Source organism: Lissotriton vulgaris, chromosome 12 (assembly GCF_964263255.1).
Source record: "Lissotriton vulgaris chromosome 12, aLisVul1.2, whole genome shotgun sequence".
NCBI classification, from domain to species: Eukaryota; Metazoa; Chordata; class Amphibia; order Caudata; family Salamandridae; genus Lissotriton; species Lissotriton vulgaris.
Window position 1 is genome coordinate 768,910,786 of NC_141700.1, and position 21,963 is coordinate 768,932,748.

General features: G+C 47.6%; 1 protein-coding gene across 1 annotated transcript in view; it reads left to right on the plus strand.

Moving 5' to 3' along the window:
- The window catches only part of YBX2 (Y-box binding protein 2), a 138,157-nt gene extending 116,413 nt beyond the window's left edge, over window positions 1–21,744 (plus strand). Inside the window, exons 9-10 of the mRNA XM_086946617.1 lie at window positions 20,885–20,973; window positions 21,454–21,744. Of these exons, the coding sequence (XP_086802743.1) occupies window positions 20,885–20,938 (54 nt within the window). The 3' untranslated portion in view covers window positions 20,939–20,973; window positions 21,454–21,744. The remainder of the gene's footprint in view (window positions 1–20,884; window positions 20,974–21,453) is intronic.
- The last annotated feature ends 219 nt before the right edge of the window (window positions 21,745–21,963 follow it).

The window sequence follows — 21,963 nt, forward strand, 5'->3', positions numbered from 1 at the left end:
GGAAGATGGCAGCTTCTACAGCCCTCTTTGCTGAGGTATCGCTTCCAGACATTTGTAGAGTGGCAATATGGTCTAACGTGCATACGTTCACCAAGCACTACTTCCTAGATTCGGCATGGAAAGCAGATGCTGCAGTGGGTAAACCGGTCCCGAGGCCTCTTGTCTCTTGAGGTACAGTCTAGATCTATCACTCTATTTTGTTTATTTGGTTTCACAGATTTAAGTTTATAGTTATTTACTTGGATTTCATTATTCATTTAGATCGGTATGTTTAAATGTGTTCATTCTTAATGCATATGAAGGTCTTCGCCGAATTTTAAGGAAGGACACTGCTGACTAACCTTATACAAGCATGTGACTCTATGAAAGATTCAATACTGGAGAAAAAACAAGTTACATGTATTCTGTGGTTCTCCAGAATTTATATATTTCATAGATTCACATGCGGCCCTCCCTCCTCTCCGTCTAGGCTTGCCACTTAACTCAGGCTACTTAACCTTAGCACACATGTGGGTGAAATCTGAGGTCTGGTGGCTCTGCTGGGGAGTTGAGGGCTAGGGCTAGTCTGATTGGTCAAAGTTTGGACCTATATAAAGATGCTGATGAATGTTAAAATCTTACTTTCCCTTTGGTGTTTTTTTTTGTGAAAACCTTTATTTAACATTTGCACATGTATACAAAACCGAGGCCTACAACACCCAGGGCTGGCCGCTAAGCAGTTCAACATATCACTCGGTTTCAAAGCAATTGTCCCTGGGGATCATATTAGCTCAGATTAACAAATACAGTGGTTGGGAGTGCAGTTCGATGCGAAACGGGATAGGAGGTTTTCATTTTCGATATGAAATAGAAAGGATCAGGTATCATATAGTGTCTCGGACCATGGGAATGGGGGCGAACAGGAAAACGATGCGTCCATACCAAAGTCGCTACCCTAGCAATCAACGGTGTTTAAACATACAACATCAGGATAAACAGCACATCAATATCCACACCGTCCTTGTTGTCCGCCCCCCAGCACCCAGGCCCCGGAGAGGTCTAGGCGCAGGTATAGAGATGAAGTTGCAAAAAGAGCCGAACCCACTACACTAACCCGGAAAAGAAAGAAAGGAAGGAAAGGCAAGAGAAGAGGCCATAGAACAAAGACAAAAACCAAACACCCACCCCTGCAAATAACTACGGCCACCCCCCACGCAGCATGCCTGTCGCCCAGCAACCAGAGCCCGAAATATAGAAGAAAGGGAAAGAGAAAAAAGTAAGAAAGCCCCAATCAAGAGGGTTAATCAGAGACCATAACGCTACGGACTCTCGGTCTCCTTCCCCCAACCTAGCCAACCCTGCCCCGGAATCCGTTAGGACAGTGAAGCAATCCCGTCAACCATAAATTCACCACGATGAGCCCAGACAAAGATCTCAACCCTGACCCCTACGATCAAATGTACTGAAGTCGATAATTAAGGGAAGTCCCTTACACACAATGTCTCATAAGTCGGCAGAACAGGAGCGCAGAGATGTTGATTGCTATTACCACCATCGCCCCTCCCCATCTCCGAGGCCAAGCTTCGTCCCATCCACCGTCTTGAACGACCGATGGAGGAGGGGGATAAACAAAGTCCAAAACTGCATACAGTGCAAAGTAGAGAATACCACAGTGGGGACGTATAAATGTTCCGAAGGGTGCAGGATCGAAGGTTCCAACAGTTCAATCGGGTGTCCAGGCACACTCCAGTCCGGCAAATCCGACACAATAGGGGCAAACACTGTTTCCACCGCCGGGTCTACATACACCTCCGAAGCATCCATTGCAAAGTGGGCTGGCTGCCGGGTTGCAAGCGTCGAGTCAGGGCCCGGTCTCGAGCCTGTGACTTCATCCATCGCAGACAACAAGGCATGAGTCCGAGCTTTGATAGTGCCCTGAGGCGCCATAAGTGCCTCCATCACCGTCAACAAAGACGGGCCAGATCGAACCCGCTCCTTCAAACTTATTCTGTCCGCAGGCATGGTGACCCCAACGGAGAGGCGCCTTCTCCGGGGCAAAGTGAAACGGAGCAGGAATACGCTAGGAGGGAGCGGCGGTCAGCAAGCAGTGGTACGCGGCGAGGCGCCGATCCGGGGGGCTCGGCGTTATGGATGCCGGATCCCCGGTCGGGGACCCTCACAAGACAGTACCCTGCGTCACTCGTCGCCTCACACGCTACAGGGCACTAGGCACCTGATGGTAGCAAAACAATCGAGAAAGTTCGAGTGGACCGGAGACCGGGCCCAACCGCATGCAGCAGCCCGTTGTTGTTCAGCTCGGACCCGGCAGGGTCAGCACTTGAGATCCCGGCCTCCCCGGCAGATTAGGCCTCAATACGTACTTCGACGTATCTTCGCTCCACGACGGCGGAAAAACTCCGGGATTGCACCACTGGAGTGTGGGACGGATCACCCACACGGATCCGGTTCAGGAAAGCAGGATTGTCAGCAGGATAGTGAAGCGTAGGACTGAGGTCAGCGGAGCCGGGAGACTAAGCGGCCATCTTAGTTGGTGTCGTAGCTCCTCCCTTTGGTGGTTTTTAATGTACTAATATGGTACTACTTTTCGAACGCTAGACTGGGAAGATAAAAGTATGTGAATCTATGAATATCAATACTGGAGAACCACAGTGTACAGGTAAGTAACTTTTTTTAAGTTCCTGCTTCTGCCAAGGAAAATCCTGCAAAGGGGGAAGGTGCGACACCTCAGCCCAGAGTAGACTTTAGCTCTGTATCCGGAGAGCATCAGCAGTCTACTAAGGGGTCCAGAAACCTACCTGGTAATGGCAGGCTGGTCTAAACTATGTGGGGACCACACCAGTAGTCGGGAAGGTTTCAGGGGGGCTGCTAAAAGGGACTCCTGTGTCAGTTTGTTAATATATCCAACACTGGCATCAGCTAGGATTTTTTCAGGCAAGATGTTTGGTACTAAATATCTTGGAAATCAGTGGAGCCATGATGGAGCTAGGAAACTCGTGTTGACAAGTACCCAGCCCATGTACTCCTTATGGCTTCCCTTTTCGCTTAACAATAGCTCAGAATAGACTGGACAGTGTAGGGTTGTATCTGCCTAGTCGTATGCCCACATATAGGATATAGTTCACCCTGCCTTAGGGCTCAAGTCCTGCCATAGGGATGGCTTACCTATATCTTATTTACAACAAGGGGTGGTGAGGGACAGAGTCTCTGAATTGAACAGAATACTCTCACCCAGTCAAGAGATCAGGGCTAGATCCAACACCGTTTTTTAGCTCACTGCACCATCCCAGTTTCAGAACCTGGCTGTATGCAAATTAGTCTGTTCCTGTCCCAGTGCATGATGGGAACAGGGCAAACCAAACTACAAAAGCCAATTCTTACACTGGGAAGGAAACAAGCTACCGGGGACCGGTTTCTGGCATTTCAGCCTCTTCGGCCCGGCTTGCTTGAATCCTGATGGTGCAATGAGCAAGGGACTCACATCTGAGTATACCCTTCCACGCTTAGGGTGGACAAAAATATTTACAACAAGGGGTGGTGAGGGACAGAGTCTCTGAATTGAACAGAATACTCTCACCCAGTCAAGAGATCAGGGCTAGATCCAACACCGTTTTTTAGCTCACTGCACCATCCCAGTTTCAGAACCTGGCTGTATGCAAATTAGTCTGTTCCTGTCCCAGTGCATGATGGGAACAGGGCAAACCAAACTACAAAAGCCAATTCTTACACTGGGAAGGAAACAAGCTACCGGGGACCGGTTTCTGGCATTTCAGCCTCTTCGGCCCGGCTTGCTTGAATCCTGATGGTGCAATGAGCAAGGGACTCACATCTGAGTATACCCTTCCACGCTTAGGGTGGACAAAAATATTTACAACAAGGGGTGGTGAGGGACAGAGTCTCTGAATTGAACAGAATACTCTCACCCAGTCAAGAGATCAGGGCTAGATCCAACACCGTTTTTTAGCTCACTGCACCATCCCAGTTTCAGAACCTGGCTGTATGCAAATTAGTCTGTTCCTGTCCCAGTGCATGATGGGAACAGGGCAAACCAAACTACAAAAGCCAATTCTTACACTGGGAAGGAAACAAGCTACCGGGGACCGGTTTCTGGCATTTCAGCCTCTTCGGCCCGGCTTGCTTGAATCCTGATGGTGCAATGAGCAAGGGACTCACATCTGAGTATACCCTTCCACGCTTAGGGTGGACAAAAATATTTACAACAAGGGGTGGTGAGGGACAGAGTCTCTGAATTGAACAGAATACTCTCACCCAGTCAAGAGATCAGGGCTAGATCCAACACCGTTTTTTAGCTCACTGCACCATCCCAGTTTCAGAACCTGGCTGTATGCAAATTAGTCTGTTCCTGTCCCAGTGCATGATGGGAACAGGGCAAACCAAACTACAAAAGCCAATTCTTACACTGGGAAGGAAACAAGCTACCGGGGATCGGTTTCTGGCATTTCTGCCCTGTTCCCATGATGCACTGGGCCAGGGACAGACTGATTTGCATATAGCCAGGTTCTGAGCTGGGATGGGGCAGTGAGATAAATAACGGTGATGGATCAAGCCCTGATCTTTGGACTGGGTAAGAGTGGTCTGCTCAATTCAGACACTCTGTTCATCACCACCCCCTTTTGTAAATCGATTTTGGCCACTATAGGTGTGGCAGGGTATACTCAGACATGAGTCCCTTTCTCACTGCTCCATCAGGATTCAAGCAAGCCGGGCCGAAGAGGCTGAAATGCCAGAAACCGGTCCCCGGTAGCTTGTCTCCTTTCTGGTAAAGAATTGGCTTGGTAGTTTAGTCTGCCCTGTTCCCATGATGCACTGGGCCAGGGACAGACTGATTTGCATATAGCCAGGTTCTGAGCTGGGATGGGGCAGTGAGATAAATAACGGTGATGGATCAAGCCCTGATCTTTGGACTGGGTAAGAGTGGTCTGCTCAATTCAGACACTCTGTTCATCACCACCCCCTTTTGTAAATCGATTTTGGCCACTATAGGTGTGGCAGGGTATACTCAGACATGAGTCCCTTTCTCACTGCTCCATCAGGATTCAAGCAAGCCGGGCCGAAGAGGCTGAAATGCCAGAAACCGGTCCCCGGTAGCTTGTCTCCTTTCTGGTAAAGAATTGGCTTGGTAGTTTAGTCTGCCCTGTTCCCATGATGCACTGGGCCAGGGACAGACTGATTTGCATATAGCCAGGTTCTGAGCTGGGATGGGGCAGTGAGATAAATAACGGTGATGGATCAAGCCCTGATCTTTGGACTGGGTAAGAGTGGTCTGCTCAATTCAGACACTCTGTTCATCACCACCCCCTTTTGTAAATCGATTTTGGCCACTATAGGTGTGGCAGGGTATACTCAGACATGAGTCCCTTTCTCACTGCTCCATCAGGATTCAAGCAAGCCGGGCCGAAGAGGCTGAAATGCCAGAAACCGGTCCCCGGTAGCTTGTCTCCTTTCTGGTAAAGAATTGGCTTGGTAGTTTAGTCTGCCCTGTTCCCATGATGCACTGGGCCAGGGACAGACTGATTTGCATATAGCCAGGTTCTGAGCTGGGATGGGGCAGTGAGATAAATAACGGTGATGGATCAAGCCCTGATCTTTGGACTGGGTAAGAGTGGTCTGCTCAATTCAGACACTCTGTTCATCACCACCCCCTTTTGTAAATCGATTTTGGCCACTATAGGTGTGGCAGGGTATACTCAGACATGAGTCCCTTTCTCACTGCTCCATCAGGATTCAAGCAAGCCGGGCCGAAGAGGCTGAAATGCCAGAAACCGGTCCCCGGTAGCTTGTCTCCTTTCTGGTAAAGAATTGGCTTGGTAGTTTAGTCTGCCCTGTTCCCATGATGCACTGGGCCAGGGACAGACTGATTTGCATATAGCCAGGTTCTGAGCTGGGATGGGGCAGTGAGATAAATAACGGTGATGGATCAAGCCCTGATCTTTGGACTGGGTAAGAGTGGTCTGCTCAATTCAGACACTCTGTTCATCACCACCCCCTTTTGTAAATCGATTTTGGCCACTATAGGTGTGGCAGGGTATACTCAGACATGAGTCCCTTTCTCACTGCTCCATCAGGATTCAAGCAAGCCGGGCCGAAGAGGCTGAAATGCCAGAAACCGGTCCCCGGTAGCTTGTCTCCTTTCTGGTAAAGAATTGGCTTGGTAGTTTAGTCTGCCCTGTTCCCATGATGCACTGGGCCAGGGACAGACTGATTTGCATATAGCCAGGTTCTGAGCTGGGATGGGGCAGTGAGATAAATAACGGTGATGGATCAAGCCCTGATCTTTGGACTGGGTAAGAGTGGTCTGCTCAATTCAGACACTCTGTTCATCACCACCCCCTTTTGTAAATCGATTTTGGCCACTATAGGTGTGGCAGGGTATACTCAGACATGAGTCCCTTTCTCACTGCTCCATCAGGATTCAAGCAAGCCGGGCCGAAGAGGCTGAAATGCCAGAAACCGGTCCCCGGTAGCTTGTCTCCTTTCTGGTAAAGAATTGGCTTGGTAGTTTAGTCTGCCCTGTTCCCATGATGCACTGGGCCAGGGACAGACTGATTTGCATATAGCCAGGTTCTGAGCTGGGATGGGGCAGTGAGATAAATAACGGTGATGGATCAAGCCCTGATCTTTGGACTGGGTAAGAGTGGTCTGCTCAATTCAGACACTCTGTTCATCACCACCCCCTTTTGTAAATCGTTACCTATATCTTAAGCAGTGTAAGGATGGCATTGCGCATAGGGCTGTGCCATGTCAACTGTTTGCCCTGCACCTGAACACGCAGCCTGCGATAGCACTGCTGGGTCCGTGTGAAGGGTCCCTAGGGGACCACAATCTGTCCCCATTTCCCGGACACTGGTGGTACTGTCTACTGGGGGCTCACCCGGAAAACAGATGTTTTGCCAATCGTTGTACAGTTTTAGGGAATGGAGATCTGGCACAGATCCTGGTTAGCAGGGACTCTGTGCACTTAGTTTGAAACTAAATCATACATCAGGCGAAGAGTGGGGGCTACCCACACTAAAGAGGCACTTACCTACAGTTATCCTTGCAATCAAACCCCAGTCGAACAGTCCATCTACTCTCGTTGCTGGGAGAAGCTAGTTGCCTGGTGTTGGCTTGTCATGCCGACCCCCTGCAGAACAAGGTTTCAGATGTATTTAAAAGGCCTCACAATCTGCGCCCTGAACGGGTCCTGTTTGCTCTTACGGCATTTATTCACCTGATCAAACATCTATTTAAATCACCTGTTGTATTGAGCTTTTATCAAAGATTTAAATAGCATTTTTCGCCCGAAGCAGGTTGTCATGCCCTAGTGGGAATTTAACTTGATATTAACTTTTCTTAAGATAACTCACTGAGTTTTATTTATAATTGCCAACAAAACACTGCATTATGCCTACAACCCTGAGGCTGGCTGCTATCCATAATTACTGTTAGTATTTACGTGTTACACAGCTATTCAGCCGACCACCTTCGGTCCGGCAGCAAGTTAATCAGGATGGCAATAGAAACCACATCAACAGTTATAGCAAAATCATATTTTCTCTTACTTTTGTATTTTTCCAAACATAACTTAACTTTTGACTCAGTAGTATTGTAGACATCATCTCGCATCCCACTTAGTTGTGTGGAACGTCCACTTGCGGCCATTCTATGCGCATACATTCCTCATCCCTACTCTGAGTGTCCCCCCCCCCCCGTGTACCTGTCTGGTTAGTATATTGGCTACCAATTACCCGGCCTCACACGGTATAGATTCTTGATTACTATCTCTTATCCCTCTTCTTCCTCCTCATCTTCTGAACTTTCTGTCTTCTTCTGACAGAGGGTCACATGTCCCCCCGGTAACTATTCCATGGTAACCACACCTTATTCCATTTGCGCGGGTTAGCTCTAGTTTCATATACTGCCCTTTCAGTCACCATGATCGCGTCCATATTCCTGCACCACTGGGCCAGAGTCTGAGTATCCACCTCCCCCCACTTTTGTGCTATATCTCGTTTGACGACAATGAAACCCACAATGGCCCACAATTGACCCTGACGTGCCAGATCAGTAGGGCCCAATACATTTAGCAAGCATATACGGGGGTCAGGTACCAATCTTTCTAGCGTTTGCGAGATGGTGAGCATTACCTGTCGCCAGTAGTTTGTGACAATTGGTCACTCCCAGAGTGTATGTAGAAATGTGCCTTCCCCTCCACAGCCCCTTAGACAATATGGGTGGTCTGCCCTGTGTAATTTGTGTTACGTGGTTCTCGTGAAGTATATTCGGTGCAGGATCTCAAGTTGCACTAGTCTAAACCTTGCTGAAATGCCTGCCTCTCTGACGCCAGCGGCGCATTCCATCCAGTCTCATCCACGTCTCACAATTCTGTCACCCATTTCTCCCGCAGCTTATCCAAGGGGTCCGCAAGGTTATTCAACGGTTTACGGTATGTGAGGGAGGTGGTGCTAGTCTGCATATAATCAGTAAGCAGGCGGTCCTCCAGTGGATTTGACTCTGTGACCTTGGTTCCTGCTGGTATCACTGCCATTAGTGCATGCCTAATTTGAACATATCGGTATGTTTCGTTGGGACCCAAGTTATAGTTCTGCTGAAGGTGCGAAAACGGGACCACCCAGTCTTTTGACCACATGTCTCCCACTGTGGAAATTCCTATATTGTCCCATTGGGTGAATCCTTCGATGTGCCGCAAATGACCCAGCGCCTTAGTGTCCCACAAAGGTGTCAGTTTCGCCCCCCCTTAAGCCTTGCCTGCGCTCTGTGCCACAGTGTCACTGTGTTTGGTTGGACCCGTTAGTTTCTCCGCCAACCCCTTATGGTATAGCGGCGCCAGTAAACTATGTGTGCCCAGCTGCGATCTGTCCGCTAGGTAGGCCGGGTCGTCCTGCGGGGCATGTAACCATTGGTTGAGAATTTTGAGTTGTGCTGCCCAATAAGTTGTATATTAGGCAGGGCTATCCCACCATCGTACCAGCTTCTATTAAGTTTTAAATGCGCTATTCGAGCTGGGCGGTCACCCCATAGCAAGCTAGTCACCACTGCCGTCACCCTCTGTAGATAACGTGGTGGCACTATACTCTGAGCGTTCTCTAGCACGTACAGGAACCGTGGCAGTGCCATCATTTTATACAATGCTGCCCTCCCTAGCTGTGTCAGAGGAAGGGTCTTCCAGTGTCCGACATCACTCCTCAATCTGTTTAGCGGTGGCAATAGATTTTGCTCGTAGAAATCTGCAGCGTTGCGAGTTACGTGTATCCCCAAGTATTTGAATGAGGTGTCTGCTATTTCTAGTGGGCAGTCACTGGGAAGAATTGGAGAGGGACCTCTCAGCTCATAAATCACTGATTTCGTCCAGTTGATCGTATAGCCAGATGCCTGTCCGTGTTTTTCACACAGCGCGAGGAGTTCTGGGATACCCTTCTCTGGGTCTGTCCGATAGATCAACATGTCGTCAGCATAAAGGGAAACTCTATCTTCCCAGTTGTCCCCCATGTGTTCCTCAGAGTAGCGAGTATTTCTAAGGACTGTGGCCAGAGGCTCCAAGACTATTGCGAACCGCAAGGGTGAGAGCGGGCATCCCTGCCTTGTCCCTCTATTCAGTGGTATCTCACGGGAGATGGGACTGTTAGCCGTCACTCGTGCCACCGGATTATTGTATAAAAGCCATATCCAGGCAATGAATTTCTTATGACAACTTTTGAGCAGTTTCACTTCTATTTACTGTGACTACTGATGCTCAGAACAGTCATCCAGATTGCTGTCACCTCTGCACTCTGAGAACTACAGGCACTCTAGGTGCAACCACCTTTCTGGATGTTAGTGATGACTTGGGTGTCCTTTTTGCCCAAAATTGTACCTCTTTTCAGTGTTGGCCAGTCCAATGCTTGTGTTTCACTCCATCCCATTCTCTGACGGCAAGGATGAATTGGCGTGACCTTATAAGGGCATTTAACTTGTATGTTGGCCACACATGTCCATTGTGTGGATGTATGACGTTACAACGCATGCTTTTACCACGCATGCCTGTACAACGCGGTATTTACAACGAAAACCTTTACAACGCATAGCGCTTTGGGGTGCTGGATAGTGAAGGGTTTAATTTACTATTCCAACTCCAGTCCCCGTGGACACTAGGGAAGGTGTTGGATAGTAAATTTAACTTATTCCCTATCCTAGAGCGCCCCAGCGCAATGCGTTGTAATGGTTTGCGTTGTAAAAGTTGCGTCATGAAGGCACTGTGTGGCAAAAGTTGCGTTGTAAAGGATGTTTCCCCCATTGTGCAGATGTGAGATTTGTGTTAGTTTTTGGAGCAAAGAAAAAATGGAGGCTGTACAGAAAAGGACCTTTTGTGATAGTCCTCCATATTGAAGGTTCCTATGTGCTGAGAAGCAACTCCTGAAGGCCTGTGGGCTTATTGCACATGGATCCAGGGTTGCTATGACATGATTTGCTGGTAGAATATAGGGTAGGGGGCCTTTTCTGTTTATCTACTAGGATGAGATACAGTACATTCTTGAACAGCCTGCTCTAACTGCAAGATTTTTTTTAGTCCATTCGCCAGACCTTCACCTTTAGAAGATACTGCTATGGTGTCCTTAAGTTGCAAAATCTGTAATTAAAAGTATCCATCAGAAGCTAAAAACGGTCACCCACGCACTGGTCACGAGCCGCCTGGACTACGGTAACACCCTATATGCCGGTACCACCGCAAAACTTCAGAAAAACTCCAACGCATCCAGAACGCATCGGCCAGACTCATACTAGACATCCTGCGTAAAGACCACATTTCTAGCCACCTGAAAAACCTCCACTGGCTCCCCGTCAATAAGAGGGTAACATTCCGCCTCCTAACCCACGCACACAAAGCACTTTACGAACTTGGACCCGAATGCCTCAACACTCTACTTTCCTTCTACACCCCCTCCCGCCAGCTACGCTCCTCCAACCAAGCCCTTGCTGCTGTACCTCGCATCAACAAAACCACCATGGGAGGTAGATCCTTCTCCTACCTGGCAGCTAAAACCTGGAACTCACTTCCCACTCACCTTCGCCTCACTCAGAACCACCTAGCATTCAGAAAGCAACTTAAAACTTGGATATTCGACAAGTAATTCCCCACCCCTCTTCAAGCGCCTTGAGACCCTCGTGGTATGTAGCGCGCTATATAAATTATTTGACTTGACTTGACTGACTAACTGTAGATTCTTTATTGCCCTTACAGCACCTGATTGTGGAGTTGAGTCCTGTTAGTCCTAAAATTCCAGTTTGGGTCTTGGCACATAAAACCTGTTTTAGTGCTCAGTGTCTCAGGACCTGGGAGAAGAATTAAGTAACTGACGTCCGTTCAGTGGTGGTGACTAAATGCTGCTCCACTCCATTTCCGAGGCAGAACGCAATCACTGGAGACCCATATGGTGCCACCTATTGACGTGTGACATTGCTTTGAAAATGCCCCGTATCAAGCCTAGCAATATTCCAAAGGTGCAAAATCTGTAGTTGCAGTATTCACCAGAGAACGCAACCAAAGGTAAGTAACTTGTTTATTACCCAGCATAGACCTCAGAATTTCACCTTTATGGCCATTCTGTCAGTGCAGTTAACTTTATTTATTGTAGGCCTTGGCAAAGGGAAAGACCACATTCCCAGTCAATCGAATTTTAGATTGTCTACATTTTTGCTTTGGCCTGCATTTTAATCTGACATCTTCATTTTGAGATCTGCCACCTGATAAATTCCTTTTGTAGAAAGAATGAAGACTGTTGTATCACTATTTCAAATAAAGGTTTGTGGCACAACAGCTTGAGCGATTCACTGTTTTATGTATGCATAAGCGCTGTTTGGTCACAACCTATCTTTAATAGCCATAGTAAAGTGCTACAGATCTGAAAGAAACACGTTAGGTATAGAATTACCCCCTGGCGTCAGACTGGATCCGGAAAGTTTTTCATCAGCAGTAAGTCTGCATGTCAGAAGGTGGTGTCGGTTGACTGTCGTGTTGCCGGGATGATGTTGCAGTAACTACTTAGACGCTGCCCTCGCGCGCTAACTTCCGTTATTTCTATTTATGCGCCTGCCAGCGCAGATCTGGAGAGCAGTACCTCCAGTCACTTTTTTACTGACTTTTTTCCTCCACTTTTTTCGAATTCTTACCAGAGTCCATCGACTTGTGGTGCACCAGGGAAGCCTGGTTTTAAGGCCTGCGGTACCTGCACCCGACTGTCTGTTACCGATCCACACCGCATGTCTCTTGCCTGGAGTATGACCACGACCCCAAGTCGTGCTCAGTCTGCCGGTCGATGTCGCCGAAGGCTTTGCTGGAGCTATCCCGAAAGTTGCTTGAGCGCCAGCAGTCTGCTCTGCGCTGTTCGAGGTCCCGGATGCAAGGAAGGTTGAGGGACTGGTCGCTGAGCCATCACCACTCGTCCAAGTCATCGAAGTCTTCGCACTCTGGGTCGGGTAAGTCTGAGTGCAAAAAAGTTGAAGCACCGTCGCTCTTTGACTTCAGTCAGTCTGCTGACATGAAGGATACAGGCGGTGCCCCTCCTGCGGCTCTGCGCGCGGAGCTTGAGTAGTCTACTCAGGGCTTCACTTCCTTCCCAGGACCCGGAATGACTCGCGCCCAACTTCGTATGTTCTACAAAGTGATGTATGCCATTTTTGGGTGACCCAAACCCGCTGGCGTGCCTTTGGCCCCACAGACTCAGTTGGGGGACCTAGGACTGCTCCGCTATCGGCCCTGGTACCACCAGGCCCCCGTGGATCCAGGCCTGGATCCGGATCAGTGCAGGATGACCTTATTACACCTCCACCGGCGCTGCTTCCTCTGGCACCGCAACAGACTATTGTGTCCCCGGCCGGAGTCTACCCTGGCCTCCGTAATTGGATCTGGAGCCAGACTGGCGTCGCCTGATGCTGGATCCGGCGCAGTTGTTTTTTTGTGCCCCTGTTAACTCCTGGGGTCCCTTTTTGCCCAGATTAGCAACCTGAGAACTGGGAGGGGTCGGGTGACCCTTTAAGTCTGTTCCCAAACTGTGCGCCGTGGCTCCCCGGTGCGCCACCAAAATCAGCCAGTGGCGCTGTGATAGCAATTGCTGGACAGAGTCCCTTATGAATTATTCCAGCCTTTAAGTGCATGCCAGGTGCGCAGAGTCTGGCATCCAATAGGTGGTGCATTTGCTGCATCGTCAGAATATTTCATGCCTAATCATGAACATCCTTCACTTGTCCTGGGGGCTCTCAGAAAACAGTTATGCCCACAGGGATTCGGAATCTGCCACTCTGCCAAAGATCTAATTGCTTCCTTCCTAGCCAAAAGAACGCAGGCTGTCATCTTAGGCCCATTTCAATCGGCACAACTTTCATCTCCCTGTGGGGTTCCTCAAGGCTCATCCCTTAGTCCGACACTTTTTAACATTTATGTGTCGGACCTTGCTAAAACCATCAAAGCACATGGGATGAGCCTAACCTCCTATGCCGATGATACCCAGTTGGTACTGGCAATCAAAGGTGACGGAGATCAAGTGGCTGAAAAATTTAAGAAGGGACTTATCGACATAGGAGAATGGATGGCCACTAATTGTCTCAAGTTAAACTCAGATAAAACTGAGGTGGTCATATTTGGACCTCTTCTCCCAGCCTGGCCATCAAGTTGGTGGCCAGATGCCTTCGGTACCCCTCCCACCCCAACCGCCAAAGTTAGGAACCTTGGTATTGTTTTCGATGAAGGTTTACACTTCATGGATCATGCCAATAAAACAGTTTCCACAGCACATCTAAAACTAAAGATGATCAGAAAAATTCGACCTTTTCTCCCGGAGTCTGCCATTAAAACCTTGGTCACCTCCCTAGTATTTTCTGCCCTGGATTATTGTAACGGCCTCTTTCTCAATGCTCAATCCAGAGTAATAACCAAACTACAAACTATCCAAAATGCAGCAGCACGCTTGCTCTCAGGCAAAACAAAATATGAATCAATTTCAAAAAGCATAAAGGATTACCACTGGCTCACCGTTCGAAACAGAATCCATTTTAAGTCCCTCTGTATCGTCTTCAAGGCGCTCAATAACCAAGGACCTCACTTTCTGAAAGAGCAGCTCCAACCGTACAAACCTAGCAGAATGTTACGCTCAGCTACCCTCGGCCAACTGGTCATTCCTCGTACAAAGACTGTATCCTGGGGTGATCGACGCTTTCTGGTGGCAGCATCGAAGCTCTGGAATACTCTACCCCTAATCATCAGGCAGAGCCCCTCCCTTCTTCACTTCCGTAAGCTCCTAAAAACTTGGCTGTTCAATCAATGATTCCACTGTCCCCACGTTTCTCACCACAAGTAACTGGTTTCTATTAGCGCCAAGACGCCCTAGGGTATATGCTGCGCTTTATAAATATTAAAAATAAATAAATAAATAAATAAATAAATCCAGAACAAAGTATATTACACACTTGTATTTATAACACCATAAAATTAGTTTTTGTGTTTGAAGTCACTCAAATGTTTTTTCAAAATAAAATCTGTGCAAGTTCAACAGTGCGTCATATAATTTTATTATATAAAACAAGACCACATTGTGAAACATGACTTAATCCACTTGTCATGTAAGTCTCAGCTGACCGATTGCTTGGCTTTAGGTGCAGGGAAGACTATACTGCAGTATGCACTGTTTGACATTGATAAAGCGTCATCTTAACGTGCAGCACTTTGTATTACAGTTGGGTCAAGTTACAACTCGTTTGAAATAGCATTATTATTGTGAGACCTTCAGCACAATGAAGGAACTTTTATTTGTGACTGCACTCTACAATCAATGCTTACTTTAAGTAGCTTTATTATGACTAAAATACTTTTAAAATGATAATGAGCTGACTGCAGCAGTTTTTTCAGCTGTCCATTGAGACCAAAGGAAACCATTATCACAGAAATAAATTAATATTGATGTGTATGCCCAAACTACAGAACATCCAGGGGTAAACCTTTACATGCAAAACCTTATCATACATGTTTATTCAGTCATGTGCCAAGGTTCATGAGATATGTCAATTATGCAATTATGTACTTCAATCTGTTTTGAAATATAAACTAACTCGCACAGGGTTGTGCTTTATAGGACTTGACCCTGGAGTTTTTGAGTACTTCACTGTCTCTTATAAATGGGAAGATATGTTTGTTGACTCCTCGTGTACTTGGTCCAAACCATCCTAAATGGATCCATCAAGTTTATATAAGGTATCCCTGGTCCCGGTAATGCAGGCGTAACCTCTTTTTTTCCATTCCTGAAAAAAGAGCAAAAACTGGGGACAGAGAGCTAAGAAAACAATTATACCAGAAGCAAACAAGCATTGAAAAGTTAATAGGCCTCACTTAAATGTGCTAAGTCACAACATTCATACCATAATTTGTTTGCATGCTGCACATGCTGTATTTGCCTGCCGTAGCACAGTGTCTTAAGCTTTTGACATGTGTGGACTCCCAGTGGATCATTATTGGAAGCCAAGGACCCCCACGCTAAGTAGTTATTGGAAGCCAGGGTCAGCCGACCTAAACAATTTTTGTGATTTGAAACTCAAAAGAAAGCAAAAATACATACATGTATACTGTATACTCTTGAATACAAAACACCAACAGATGCTCATATTCAAATATCTTTAATTCTAAAGCAAATATAGAATAAGTTAAACATTTTTTGTTTGTATATACATTGTTGATTTTAATTGATTTAATTTTATTTAATTTTGTAAAACATTTGCAGACACCTTGAGTAGGCCTCGCTGACCCCTAGCTCAGACCACAGGTTAAGAACCACTCCATTAGTAAATTAAAGCCAAACCTGTTGGCTTTGCCAGTGCCTGCAATCCAATACATTACTAATGGCCCCTCTTGAGACCGATCCGGGGTCTTGAAGATTTTTTAAAAAAGATACAGTATAGCAAGCCTTTAACAGAAGTTACCAAAAAAAATAATGTTATGGGGAGCTGCGGCCACCAGACAATTGGTCAAGGGAGCTGCTGCTCAAAAGTTTGGGAACCACTGCCTTAACTGATCAGATGGAATCTGAGCAGGACTGGAGAGAGGAACTGGGGGATGCCAGTGGTCTTGACTCCTGACCTTGGCATGTTGTCTACTCCTATGGTGGCTACAGAGGCGGGAGCATCATATGCAGTGGTGTTGCCTAGGGCAGCCAATGCTCTCAACCTCTAGCTGCGTACGGTGGCGGTCAGGACTAACCTCCTGACAGAGGTGCCTTAACTGGTGGCAAGCTCTTCGGAGCCCCTGCTGTCGTTTAATGAGGCCCTGCTGCTGTTTAATGAAGCTTTTTTGGGCACGTGGTCCAGGCCCAACACTGGGGCACGAATGGATGGGATGATTGCCCGACGCCACCGCCTGGCTCTGGGTGACCCACTTTCCTTTCCCAACACCCCACCCCAGAGAGCTTGGTGGTCCAAGCCTCCACTACCAAAGCTCATTCCCTACCGCTCCCCCGAAAAGGGAATACAAGAAGCTGGACCATCTTTAGAAGAAAATGTTCTCTTCCGCCAGCTTGGGACTGAGGTCTGTAAACACTGCATGTCTATTGGCTGTTATTCCTACTGTGTGGGATATGGTTGCGCAGGTGCTGCCCCAGTGTCCGGAGGAGGCCTGGACAGTGATCTACCAGGCTGTTGACGCTAGGAGAGATGCAGCCAAGTTTACCATCCTTTGTGGGCTGGATACCACCGGCTCTCTGAGCTGGAAAATTTTAATGTTGGTAGCTGTTCGTCGCTACGCTTGGATGAGAGAGTCTGGCTTTTCAGATGGATGTCCAGAACACCTTGATGGACATGCCCTTTGGCTGTCCTTTTTGGCAAAATGCAGGCAACGCTCTAGAGTTTCAAGGACTCAGACTATGGCCAAATCCTTGGGCCTCTCAAGCCACCCAGCGCAGTCTGCTTTTCGCCCCTTTCATGGCTACGCAAGGGATGCCCCCCTACATCCCACCCAGTCACAGGCCGCAGCATGTTGGCCAACCTTTGCGAGGCCTGGGATGTGGGAACCAACCTCGTGGTTCAGGGTGCCAGCGGGTTGGCCAGTCCACCAACCCCCCTCTGCAACAGCCTCCAAACCCTCCTAGTCAGACCTTTCAGGCCCATCAAATGCCAGTGGGTGGCAGGATTCACAATCACCTTCCCCACTGGCACACCATCACGTCGGGCTGGTGAGTTTTGCAAAAAGTCCGAAGGGGCTAATCCCTAGCCTTCAAGACTACCCCTCCAGGCAGCCCACCACTCTCACCGCATGTCAGAGGATCATCTGACCCTTCTCCAGCTGGAACGGCTCACTTGGCCAAGAGTGCCATCTAGTGCATACCGGTCCCAGAAGTAGGTTGTGGTACTGGTTCCCACTACTTTCTGGTCCCCAAGAAGGACCAAGGGCCTGAGCCTTATCTTAGATCTCAGGGGCGTTAATCGCTTCGAAAGAAGTTCAAGATGTTGACGCTTGTTCAGGTCTTGTCTGGCTTCCACCCAGAAGACTGGATGGTAGCTTTGGACTTGCAGGATGCTTATTTTCACATCCCTGTCCTGCCGGCCCACCGATGTTAACTGCGGTTCAAGGTGGACTATGAGCATGAGGTGGAGATCAGAGGCGTCTGATCTGCGGCGAAGTCCGGGCTCCACATCAACCTTCTGGGGCTTCGGGTGATTAATCTTGCACTGAAGGAATTTCTTCCCTCTCTCCGGGGTAGAGTAGTGCAGGTGTTCACTGACAACACTACCGCATATGGTACTGCAACTAACCGGGCAGGTCGGGTTGTGGACCCTATGTCAGGAGGTCCTGTGCCTCTGGACATGGCTGGGACATCAGGGCATTTCCCTGGTGGTTCAACACCTGGCAGGTTCCCTGAACGCCAGGGTGGACAAACTGAGCCGCAGGTGCATGATGGATCACTTATGGCGTCTTCACTCTGAGGTGGTGCAAGGTATCTTTCGACAGTGGGGAGAGCCTTGGTTAGTTCTATTCACCACCGAAAAGAACATGCAATATCAGTAATTCTGCGTATTGAATTTTCCAAGGCCGCACTCGTTGGGTGACGTTTTTCAGTGCGAGTGGAGTTGCGGTGTGTTGTACACCTTTCCACCTATACCACTTCTGCCCAGAAAGCTGAAGATGGCGCCACTGGGCCAAAGTCCTTCGCGTGGCTCCGGATTGGGCACGAAGAATCTGATATCCCGAGCTGCTCACCATGGCCATCGATCCTCCGATCAGACTGCCTCTTCGGGAGGATCTTATGTCGCAGCAGCAAGGGATGGTCTTCCACCCGAACCTGCTCATCCTCCACCTACTTGCGTGGATATTGAGTGGCCGCAGTTGACGTCATTTGACCTGCCTTGTCTGCGATGTAATCTTGGCAGCCAGACGTTCCTCCACTAAGATGGTATAAGCATGTATGTGTAACAAATTAGTGGCATGGTGCACAGCAAAGGCTGTGGATCCTCTCTGAGGTTCTATAGTTCCTCCTTTCTTTGACCAAGCAGGACTCTGCTTTGGGTACTATCAAGGGCTATCTCTCTGCCATTTCTGCTTTCCTTCGGCTTCCAGATCAACCTTCTCTTTTCAAGTCCCCAGTTAAGTTTCTTGAAAGGCATAACTCCTCGCTTTCCTCCTATTCCTTTCGTTCTACTTCAGTGGGACTTTAACTTGGTTTAAATTATTTCATGTGTGCTCCCTTCAAGCCGCTTTACAACTGTCCTTTGAGGCTTTTAACTCTCAAAACTGCATTCCTGGTAGCTATCCCCTCTGCCAGACGAGTTAGGGAGCTGCAGGCTTTTTCTTCAAAGTCTCCTTTTCTTTTTGTGGATTCGGACAAAGTTGTCCTTATGACCTGTCCATCCTTTCTTCCAAAGGTTGTCACTGCCTTTCACATTTGGCAGACCATCTGTTTTCCCACCTTCTCCCTTCTTTCTGCATCTTTCCAAAGAGGCTCCACCGTCTGGACCCAAAACGTGTTCGGTCTTTTTATCTGGACCGCACAAAACCATTCCGAGTGGATGACAACCTCTTTGTTGGCTACGTGGGCACCAAAAAAGGTCGGGCTGTACACAAGCAGACTCTCTCGATGGGTCGTTTTGTGTATCAAGACCTGTTCTCTGGCAAAGGAGCTTCCAGTGGGGCTGCGTGCCCATTCCACCAGGGTGATGGTGGCCACTACTGGTTTAGGGTGAGGAGTTCCTCTGAATGACATCTGTCGGGCAGATACGTGGGCATTGTTGCACACCTTTACGAAACACATCTGCCTGTACAGCCAAGTCCAGAGAGACTGCTTCTTTGGCCATTCTGTTCTCCAGGATTTAGCTGGTGTAATAATAGTTTGCAGACCCACCTCCGGAGTTGTTATTGCTGGGGTATCTATTCTAAGATAAGGAATCTATAACTTGTTTCTTTCAGATGAACAAGTGATTTACCTTCGGTATTGATATATCTGTAAGATACATTAGTTAGATTCCTTACCGCCCCACCCATCATCCCTGTTATGCGAGCTGATTTCTAGGGTTAAGGAGATCCTTTCAGGGCCCTAGTTTTGTGCACCAGTGGTCAGTGTCTTGCATGGCTCTGCGTAAGGTTGTATACAGAACTGATGTCCGCGTTGTCATCCTGGCGACACTAGGCCAACGACTAAGGTGGGGCCGACAGACACAACCTCCTGACGTGCAGAGGTACTGCTGATAAAAAACTTTCCAGGTCCAGTCTGATGCCTGGGGGTAATTCTAAGGTAAGGAATCTAGAACTAATGTTTCTTACAGATATATTGTTACCGAAGTTAAGTACTTTGTTAATTGACCACTATTAAGGCCTTTAAATCTAAATTGAAAATGAAAGGTAAGAAATCTTCCTTAAAAGCAGATTTTGCTCCCGAAAATGCAGTCATTTTGGCATTATGAACCTACTCTGTCAACTTAACTTCTGCATGTGTCGCAGGGAACTACTCTAGTCCCCTCTTGAGTGATTAAGGAATCAGTGCAGTGTCCTTTTAATATTCATTTATGTCAGTTTCCTAGGATCAGTGATTGATATATGCAGCGGGGCTGTGTATGAAAATTGACATGGGATTCTCTATCGGAATACAGCATAATCTGCACAAGCTTTTACTGGAACACCATTGTTCTAAACATGTATGCAAAGAAAACATGTCATGCTGTTCACTGTTAAGAACAGTTTGCTTTAGGGTTTGACAGGCAGAGCAAGCAATACTACTATTGCCAAGTGAATAATCATGTAATAGTATTGGCCTTAAAATCTCAGTTGTGCTTTCCAATAATTCAGCAAGAGGGATGCCATGTTGTGGCCTTCCAAATAACTCTCCCCATTGCAGACCTGTAGGGCAACAGTGCAACTGTTGACACTGTTGTCCACTAAGTACTCCATGAAGGATGTAGCCTATGTCAACATGTAGGAACTTAATGGGGATAGTTGGTAATTTACTGGTGTTGGGGTTCACAAGCAATAACTGTCACCCCTCACCTCCCCCAGTGTCAGCACTTGTTGTTTACCGCCCTGAATGCAGCATAGTAAATATCCAGGCAGCTGTAAGAGGACCAGCACAAGTTGAGAACCTTTTCTTCAGTCTTTTGTATATATACACAATCCCATTTGACTTAACCCTTTCCATGCAGCCGCGATTCCCCTGGTGTGCTGTAAACAGCACGAACAGGGGTGGGCCGTGACGAACCCCAGCCGTCATCAGCACACGAGCACCGTAGTGCATGACGGCTGGGGTTCGTCATCAGCATGGAAGGGGTTAAAGTTCATTGTCTCCCTTAGACTCCTTTTGCATTTTCTTCACTCCCCATTACCAGAGTGTAGCTAATGTGTCTGTTACTGGTATCTGTTTCCTTTCAGACTTCAGTTACTGAGGCTGGTGGTGACCCATCAATCGGTATCACATCTGAGTAATCTCGCTACACCTGAAGACCACCAGAACACCCAGGGTAAGGGGGATGCGCATGAGTAACAGGTTTTACTTCAATTAAGTGAGCAAGGAGGAAGTTATTTGCATGGAATTGCTGTGGCCTTAAATGCTAGAATCACTTGTAAAACACCTCCACTTTGAGCTAGGAGTGCATCAGTTTACTCTTCAAACAGTTGGGATAATTGGCACTTCAGTGTCATGCTGATAATTCTTTCGTCTCGAGCCTGGACATTGTGAAGCAGTCTTTGAAGCTCTCAAACAGATTTTCCTCAACATGCCACATTAAACTAAACTGAATTAGTTTCATGTGGGATGCTGCACCCACCAGCTTCTTTGCACCTCCCTTCCATATTGTATTGGATTTTCTTTGATGGACTAACAGTTGCAAATGTGAATGGGCCTAAACTTATTTTTTGTTAAGGAAGCCTGTGTCCAGTCTGATAGGTCATTGAACATTGTTTGAACAGTACAATTCTAATTGCCACTTTTTTCCCTCTAGGTGTCAGCCAAAACCCTGTTTCTCACTTTCTCCAGCTGCACAAAGATGATCCTACATTTCCCTTGACCACGCAACCCATGGTTTCCTTTTATTGCGTATCAGCAGCGCACAGTCTTTGCATGGGTGACTTCACATACTGCTACAACTTTGGGGTGACGTATACCCCAGATACTTGTCCAGGTTGGATGAGAACATGCTGACTTCCATTTGTTTTTCCCCTCCCTTTTACAATCTACATTGTGTGACTCTAGTGCAGTTTGGGGCCTCAATAAAAATGGAATTTGCAGATAATGTGGTGTTCAGAGTTGTTATTTATACGATCGCAATCCATGAGGTGAAGAGCATGCATTCTCTCAACTGACTTTCTCCAGCAAGGCATGCTCTCTAAGTTGATAACCTTTTGAATTCACAGCTGCCAGGCTAGACCTTGGAACTACACTAATTTGTCATTTTTAAATCTGATTTATTTTTCCTTCAATAGCTTGTAACAGTTGTCCTTTCTAGGGTAAA